General features: G+C 40.0%; 1 protein-coding gene across 1 annotated transcript in view; it reads right to left on the reverse strand.

The window, feature by feature from the left end:
* LOC104950747 (voltage-dependent T-type calcium channel subunit alpha-1H-like) overlaps positions 1-7,959 on the reverse strand; it is a 17,059-nt gene extending 9,100 nt beyond the window's left edge. The window contains exons 1-3 of the mRNA XM_010777310.1: positions 7,853-7,959; positions 6,719-6,852; positions 5,102-5,199 (exon numbers count right to left, since the gene is read on the reverse strand). Of these exons, the coding sequence (XP_010775612.1) occupies positions 5,102-5,199; positions 6,719-6,852; positions 7,853-7,945 (325 nt within the window). The 5' untranslated portion in view covers positions 7,946-7,959. The remainder of the gene's footprint in view (positions 1-5,101; positions 5,200-6,718; positions 6,853-7,852) is intronic.
* Between the last annotated feature and the right edge of the window lie 1,558 nt (positions 7,960-9,517).

Raw genomic sequence — 9,517 nt, forward strand, 5'->3', positions numbered from 1 at the left:
TACAAGCGGCCGAGATGGGTTTTCTCCGCAGGGTGGCTGGCGTCTCCCTTAGGGATAAGGTGAGAAGTTCAGTCATCCGGGAGGGACTCGGAGTTGACAGGAGCAAGTTGAGGTGGTTCGGGCACCTAGTTAGGATGCCACATGGGCGCCTCCCTAGGTGATCCAGGCACGTCCAGCAAGAGACCAAGGGTAGACCTAGGACCAGGTGGAGGGATTATATCTCTTCGCTGGCCTGGGAGCGCCTTGGGACCCCCCAGTCAGAGCTGGTTGATGTGGCCAGGGAAAAGAAAGTTTGGGGCTCTCTGCTGGAACTGCTACCCCCGCGACCCGACCACGGATAAGCGGGAGAAGATGGATGGATATATTTCTTGACTTATTTGTGTAGTTCCTTGGATCTAAAATACGGTGGCCAACAAGTGTAAACGCGCTACAACCGCCTAAAACATCTCTATTAGGAGAAACAGGATCGAGTTTCACAAACGATGCAAATAGGATAATTTTTCGAATTTAGAGAAACAACATCCGTATGACGAAATAACATCGATACTAGAAAAGAAAAAGAATAACTTCTGAACTCCCCCTCTTGTTTCCAAGTATAGAAAGTGTCCCGACAGTGGAATTTTCAAGGTTGTTATTCAGTGACGTACAAGCTCGACCAGCTCAGAGGGAATGACTCATCAACATTTAATGTGTGTCGTCTTTTTTATGTTTATTGGCCTGTGCTTCTGTGTACACTCATTAGCAACAGAACAAACTTTATAGTAGCACAACATGGGGTTTGATAATGTGTTTTTGCTTCAGTCTTAAAAAAAAATGGGATAACGAATATGAGAGAAAATGGTATACTCTTAAAATATCCATCATTGGTCCCGACGACCATCTGCCTTCCTTAAAGATTTACTGACCGCAAACCAGCGGCAGATTTAGAGTAGCATGTGAGGTAATGTGTTTTTTATATGAGATATGTGACAGCCATGCAGTTGTGGTTTAATCTGTCAAACCAGAGATCTAGTGAGATGTGGTCATGGCTTTGGGGTGGAGTAGAAACCAGAAAATCGATGTAATGCCAGACTTAAATCATTGTCTCATCACCTATCTGTCTCATTTTATCTTGTGTCCTGACATGTCCTACTTTTAACATATCTGCCAGTTATATCTTTCAACTGACATCTCTCTTACACTGTTTCCCATTACTCATAAAATAGGCGGGCGAAATGAGAAAACCTGACTCTCGTGATCCATATGGCTCATCGTAAAACTGACAAAGAATATGTCTTTGGGCATGCTTGGGGTAGAAAGCAGTACTCTTGAGGAACAAGGAAATGTACACACACTGAGTACACAGATGCCTTTTACTATAGAGGCATCTGGGTGAAATCTGCTCAAACACAAACACCTCAAAGCATTGACATCCCCTAAGCGGAATATGAATGGGTTCTCCATACATCATTTTGAGTATGGAGATGGGATTCAGCAATACACTGAATTGAATAGTCAAGAACAGTAGAGACAAAGAGATTGAAAACAAGATTAACGCTGCGTTCACTCCCAGAGTTACAACGCACCCTGGTAGGTTTCATTAAACTAATGCAATGTAACGGTCTGGACTCGGTGAGATCATTAAACAAAACAAAGGGCCACTATCCAGAAAGTCTTCAACAGGGATAAGTTATGCTTCCTTTATTTGGGAAAGAGAATCACATTGCTATGCAGAAAAGGTTATATTAGCTGGTAAAAATCAATCAATGTTAATTAGAAGAGAAAAGGACACATACTTTAAAATATACGTCAACATAATGTTTTGGAAAGCGCAGGTCTTTATCTATGAAAATATCTTTTAATAAAGTCATAAAATTGCTTCTTAGATTAGATCAGGGAGAAATATGTAAATGTGAAATCATTGTCCTGTTGGCAGGGAAATGACAAAGATAAATGTCTTGACATTTGTTTTTAACTATCCAGTGATATTATACAGTTATAGTAGCTAACATGTGCAATATGTGAAAGTATGTTTTCAGAAAAAACCTCATAATAGAATGCAAAACATGTTGTATGTAAACATACTTTCACATATTGCACATGTTAGCTACTATAACTGTATAATATCACTGGNAAAAAATAAAAAAATCCCGATCCCCGATTTTTTTTCTCCCGATTCCGATCTTTTGAAAATCACGTGATCGGCTCCGATCCCCGATCACGTGATCGGATCGGGACATCTCTAGTAATATTTACACATAATTGAAACATAAAAAGACAAAGAAATAAGGAAAAATTCAGAGGAAAGTGTCAAGAAGAGGAGAGAAAAACAGGTTTTGTGCTTATTTATTATTTGTTTAGTTATTATTTTGTTGTTGAGAGGGTCTGGCCTGGTTGGTGTAAAGAGGATGGTATATTCGAATGCATTTCCCGCTTATGATCAATGTGCTATTTTGCTATTTATTGTAAGCCTTCTGCACTGAGTGCTGTAAAAAGAAAACCAACAGAGAAAATGTTCTTAATCACTCTCCTTAACGGTAAATTGGCCGATGATCCACGACTTATTGTTTGCTTTAATCTCACTTCCAGAGGTAGTACCGTGCCAGTGGTTGGTGAGAACTTGCACATAGTTTGTCATTTCCCTAAAAGCCCCGTGACAGAAGTGACCATGAATCTGCAGCGAAAGAGGATCACTAGACAATGGTGTCATAACAATGAACACGATTATTAACCAGCATGCATTAGGCAGGCGGCCAGGCTGTTTGTCAGGTTGAGGTTGCCAGGTACTATAGACACAACGCATATTTCTTAACAGCGTTATATACTGGGTTTAACCTTACACAGATTTTATTGTTAATTAAAAACAATTTATAAAAAATTAGAGTTTTATTTTAATAGACCAGATATTTGTATTAACCCTCCTACAACCCAGTACTATTCAGCATTGTTATATATTCTAAAGTACATATTATACAGTATATAATATCATTTATTTTTACTTTTACTCATGTTAATAATTATTTGGCTTATTTGACATTTAACCTTAATTTCTTACGTTTATATAAAATTATTAATTTTATTTATTTGTAATTTTATCTTTTTTTTGCAAATTCTTACTTCTTGTGTTTATATAAAACAAATATTCAATTTTTTTATTTATCTTTTATTCCAAAATGTTGCACATTTCCCAATAAGCCAATTTTCACAAGCATTCTGTATGTTGCAGAGTTATCAATTCAGCAAATTAAAATGTATTTTATGACCCCGCTTCCCCAGAAATAGCCACTTGTTAGCATGTGACACATTACGACACCAGATTCTCCCACTTATATGATGACGTTAGATGTGTGTGTTTGGGTTTGTGTGTGCTTGCTTTGCGCCCTGCAGTCAGACCCAACACAATCATAAAGCATGGCAGGTTGTCTGTTCCTCTCAAGCTATCATCACAGCCTCACACAGGGACATAAACACACTCTCTGTGGTGTCCTACCTTTGTGAGGAATGAAAATGTAACCTAATCACTAAGCTAACAATAGCCCAGAGGAACGTCTTGAGAGCCACGGACAATGAGAAATGAAACTTGTATTATTTATTGTAACAAGTCTTCAGCGGCTCCCTGAAGACACAGGGACGTAGAGGAGAGAATTACAACGAGAGGTGTTTCTCGGGGCTGAAACTCAAGGTCAGCGTAGATACAGAAAGACACAAAGCCCTCACACTCATACACTCACTCCGAGGATGTTTAACAATCGGCTTACTTAGCTCATTTATCCTCTCGCTTTTAGACTCCATCTAATCTTTTGTTTTCCTTTTCATCTGAGTTGTGATCAGTGATGGAGTGTTTCTGGGTGCGAGCCAGCCGGGCGAACAGCCAGACTCAAGTTTTTCTCTCCTTACTTACCGTCTCTGTTTGTCTCCAACCGTTCTGCAATCGCTCCGTCTCTCTGTTTGCCTTTCTGCCTAAGTGGATGGGAAGTGTTCATTGTTGGACAGATGTTAAATATGTTTTCGCTCCGTAGCCTGGATACAATGAGCAATACACGCTGAGCTCGACTACAATTACTTTGTGAGCAAAGAGAAACAAGCTCCAACTAGCGCTCACCAATGCTCTGTTGTTCTTTTCTTTTGATTTCTAAAGGCTCTAGAGTTCATTTTTCCCTGTCCTGCTAACATTTCTGAGTTAGCCATCACCCTTGAACATACTAATATTCACTTCTTCTGTCCAGCAAGACATTCATCCATCGAACCCTGTTTATGGGAAGTTGTGTTTTTTAAAGGCATTAACTGCTAAAGCAAGAGGCTAATCCAGCTAACAGTAGCATTTGTTTCAAGCTAGCTTTGGAGAGGGCGAGGGATTGTTCAACCCAGTCTCATGGCATTTCGTGTTCACCAACACAATTTTTAATCTATTGATTCGTGTTCACCAACACGGTTTTCCCCTTTGTTCCCCAGACCTTGAAGATTAATCACGGGGACTGTAGTCCTAAACGATAGCTGGGGATTATGGGTAGTGTAGTGTCTTCGGCCATCCTAAACTCCTAGAGGCCTACGTCTGTTTCCAGTTATTTTTATTTTGAAATTCAGTTCCCAAAACTAAGGCCTCAGGATGACTTNTAAGGGACAACTTGAATGCTTTTTTTTCTCTTAATGCATTGCATAAAGATCGGATCGGGAAAAATCGGTATCGGTAAATTGTCAAAATCAAATGATCGGAATCGGATTGGGAGCAAAAAAAGGTGATCGGGACATCCCTAAATATTACTTAAGTGTGTTGTAACAACTTTTGTTATCCACATAAATGAAAACATAAAATATATATATAAAAAAAGGGGGATATTCAAATACCTCAGGGCGTATTGGATAGGGGAAACATATAAATGTAATAATGATGTAACATTTGCATAAATGTAACCCAGCCTGTGCTGGGAAAATATAACAATAACATATTTGGGACAGGAAGCACTTTGCAGCAGATTATTATGCAGAGTTGCTCACAAAAAACAATATGAAAAACAGCAGCATTTGAATATGTTTACTATATATGAGTTTGAACATATATAGTAAACCATGTGTGCTTTCACCAACAACAAAAAAGCTTCTTTGCAAATGTACATGGACTTACTTGGTACTCTGTTGATGGCCCGCAGTGGCCTGAGCACTCGGACAGTACGGATGGCTGACAGACTGGCGTTATGGCCGTCCAGAGAATACTCCATGACCCTGAAGTGAGAAAAGCAGGAAGAAAGAGTTTTACTTCAGGTTCTGTACTCACCTACACACGGATATAGTGACACAAAGCAACAACACTGAAAACCATACAAATAATAATGCTTATATTGGCAGCTACCCACATAATTACTGTACATTTGACATTTAATTATACAGTCAAAAGCGTTTTTCCCTCTATATAGTCTTACATCACAGCACCCAAACATCAGCAATGTGACAGGTATAGGCAGAGAGCCAGTTATGGTCTTAATTGTGTGTGTTTCTTGTGCTCTGACCTGTGGGTGCTGTGTAAGGAGTGTGTGAGTGTGTGTGGTCAGGCTCGGGCCTCGGAGCGTGGGAGTATTTAAAGGAATGTCTGCTGCTGATTGGGTCCTGCCCTCGTCTGTCTGGGAGTGCAGAATGTACATTGAGGGGGTGTTTAAGGTTTCTCTGATTGATATATAACTCTTCTCTTTAAAGTAGAGTGTTATGCTTCCACCTTGATTGCATGCTACGATCAGTGGATGGTAAGACTGTAGCATTTTATCATGGTGACGCCTGACCTGGATATCTACATTGAAATTATTGCTTTTTTATATCAAAATGGCATGAAAACATTTTGAAATCTGAGAGAGAATAGAATTACCACCTTGCAGTTTCACACCTTCACCAACTAGATACAGTTTAAATGTAATCATTAGATCATTTGTTATTATTATAAGCATAACAAATGTGTTGTGAGGTCACAGAGACCTTTACATTTGACCACCGGTTTAACATTTACCAATGAGTGCAAGTGGATGTCTGTACGAGATTTAAGGATATCTTGTCCAGCATTTATCAAATTAAATTAAATTAAATGTTTTTCAGATAGTCCAATATCGCAAAATACATTTGTCTCAGGGGGATTAGCAGATCAACAAACAAGAATGACGAATTCAAATTACAAGAATATAATAAAATTACCAGATAAAGCAAACAAATAGAATAAAATAAAATACCATAAAATATCGGACCAAGGAGGATGTTGGGACACTGTCTGCCTCCTTTATGATTACTGGAAGCTGATTTATGAGACATCCCAATCATGAGAATGGGTAGCGTTCTCAGTGACCTTGACAATTGACCACGAAAATCTAATCATTTCACCCGTCTGTGCTCAATTTGAAGAAATACCCATTTGGTGATCATGAGCTATTGGGGTGAGGACAACACATGTATTGAATTTGAGTTATACCACTTTTTCAGTAGCGACAGAATATTCGGAAGACAGATACCATAACACTCCCACAGGCATGAACCCAAGCACCTCTATTTTGTGAGCTGTGGGTGGCCATGTTTACTCCTGTGTGAGAACAACTCTGCGTGAGTGTTTGTGCTTCTTTGTGTGAGATTGCATTGATCAGATATTTCATTTTGTGTTCGGCAAAGTGTTATTTCATTCCAAATCGACTGCTATTGTCTAGCTGCAGATGACTGAAACAATTTAGCAATTTGTGAGCAAGAGTAAAAAGCATTGTGGGATACTAACCCCGCCATGACGATGACAAAGTCAAGCTGGTTCCACTTGTCGCCAAGGTAACAATTGGGTCCAAATATTCCCAGGGCCACCATCTTGATGACCATTTCCACAGCGAAGAAAGCAAAAATACAGTCGTCCAACACCTAGTAAGAAATAGTAGAGAAACAGAAGCATACAGATGTTATCACAAGAGGAAATCAAATACTTGCAAACACAGAAAGGTCCGGTTCTCGTCAATAGGAGTCACATTTTGAAACAAGCTGTGAAGGTGCCAGTGGAGGTTGTCTGAAAATAAAATCTCGTCTCCATTAGTTAGTCTCGTCCCAGCGGGGGAATAGCTCTGGCTTAGCATGGTAATGGCTGCGTCTCAATTAAATAGAAATGCACCACAGCAAAAACGAGCGTCTGCATTTGAATATAATGAGCATATCTCAGCGCGCCAAGAAACAACATTGCTCTAACAGCATGTTGAAACAAATGAGACAAGAAAGAGACTGAACGTTTTCATTACCATTTATTCACAAATTGCAGTTATTATTGCTCTTCCTGTCACTTCACAGCAGCTAAAAGCAGAATGTGGAAGTGATCCTTGGTGTAATAGAGACATTTAATTTGAAATACAACAGTCTGATGCATGGTTTACATTTTGGTACTATGAATGACGTTGCTACTGAGCTTTCTTCATCACTTACTAAAGCACTGAGTTGGGATAATAGGATAATACTTTGTCAGATCAAGTCGGATTTTTCTCTTGTATCACAGCAGCACCATTTACGTCATCAAAAAGGACAACATTTAGACAAGAAACACGGGACACTTAACACTCCCAGACACCTAACAAAACATTACAATCATTGCAGAACATGTGTGAACGACCCTTAAATGTATATTTGATGTGCATTGAAGGGTTACAAAATTAAAATCAAAGCATGGCACATGACTTAACGTATTTGTGGAAGAAGCTCAAATATGTCACCAAGGTAAGCAAAATCTTTTCACATTAAATAACTACTGTATTAATGTCCACATCAGCAAAGCCTCATACATGTAGGCATAACTGAGGTAAATAGAGTAAGTTGTATGTCAGGTGTTTGCATGGAGAGAAAGCACACACAGAGCTAAGAGTGAAGACCTTACACTCACCTGCAGGATGCCGCACCACTCAGATTGGCAGGCGACGTCTTCACAGGGCTGGAACATCCCCAGAGTCACACAGTTGAGCAGAATCACCAGCATGGAGAAGTGCTCGAACCACGTACAGGAAGCGGTTAAGGCCAAAACACATTGGATATATACATACTGTTCATTTCAGGGGAGGTTCAATGGAAAGCAACAATTTCAAATAGTCCTATGCAGTTGAATTTTCAAACAAAATCTTAGTGTGCTTATTGTGAAAAGCACAATTATGTTAATGGTGAACAATCTATGCCGGGGACAACTTTTTCTGTAACACCGCCTCCATTGCCGATCACAGATATGGATGCGTGAAGAGAACTGGATGCAGCGTTGGAAGCGGGAAACCATTCATTGCAATGAAAGTTACTTAGTCTTGAAAACCAAAATACCAAGATCTTCTGTGGATTTACCAGCAATCTTCTGCAAACATCGGGCCCAACGTACGCACTAAGCCCTGCATCCAAACTGCTCAGTGAAATGACTGGAGAGGGACATTAAATATACATTATCCAAGTAGGCTTTCAGGACCTACTGATTCAAATAAGGGCTATTCAAGGGTTTGTTCTGGGTAGTCCATTTACCGTAAAATTAAAGAAAATATTTTTGGGCCCAATGGCATCATGTGACTGACACGGAAGTTGTAGTGCCACCATTAAAGGTGGAGTAGGTAATTCACTTCAGAAACACTTTTTGTTATATTCCATGGAATGCTCTTAACATCCCGATAGCAATGAATATCTGAAGTGCTTTGACAATAAATACATAAAATAAATATCATCTGTGGAAGCCGTGGCGCTGTAAAAAGCACGACCAATCATCTGAGCCGGCCCGGCTAAAGTAACTGGATGGCCTACCTGCCTGCCAGCCTTCCATCTGTGCACAAACCTATCTCGTGCCCTCATTGGTCATGTGCGCGTTCGTGTGTGTTGGAGGAGGGGCTCTGTAAGGAAGGGGCAGATTTTTTCCGGTTGTGTATTTTCAAATTCTAGCGCACTCCAGCTGTTTTCTCCAAAATTACCTACCCCACCTTTAAGCTACTACGAGAATTTGCTTCAACCCAGCACACTTCCTTAGGGTTCGGCCACAGACCAATCAAACGGACCCATGATCAGGGCCAAACCACACACAGGAGCAACATGGTCCAAAACAAGCAATGATGCCGAGAGCCTTAATCCATTAGAGACAATGGTATAATGTAGATATCAAAGCATACTTGGAGGAAAAGCCTTAGCCTCGTAGTAAAATCCCAGGCACAAGACTATGTGAGTAAACAAACACCCCGCCAACACACTGGAAACGGATGCCAATAGGAAGTTTGGTTTGCGAGCCTAATGCACATAATGGCTCTCGTAATGACCCAAAGGACTGGCTGTTAATCTGTTTACAGGGCTTTTCAACATTTCACAAATCAACATTTTAATGGACCCATGCTGTTGAATCATTCGCTAATATTGATCAAAGACAAGTCTCAGACGGGAAGTAAACTCCTAGACATGTGTGGCAATCCATGCCAGGATCTGAAGAGAGAAGTAAGTACTCGTGCAAGTCTCTCAATATTCACTCTGTAAAAAAACCTCTATAGTCCTATTTTATTATCACAGGGCTAAGCACAATATCAAAGGTATACAAATG

This window comes from Notothenia coriiceps, unplaced genomic scaffold, assembly GCF_000735185.1.
Source record: "Notothenia coriiceps isolate Sejong01 unplaced genomic scaffold, NC01 NC01_scaffold00000339, whole genome shotgun sequence".
Classification (NCBI taxonomy): domain Eukaryota; kingdom Metazoa; phylum Chordata; class Actinopteri; order Perciformes; family Nototheniidae; genus Notothenia; species Notothenia coriiceps.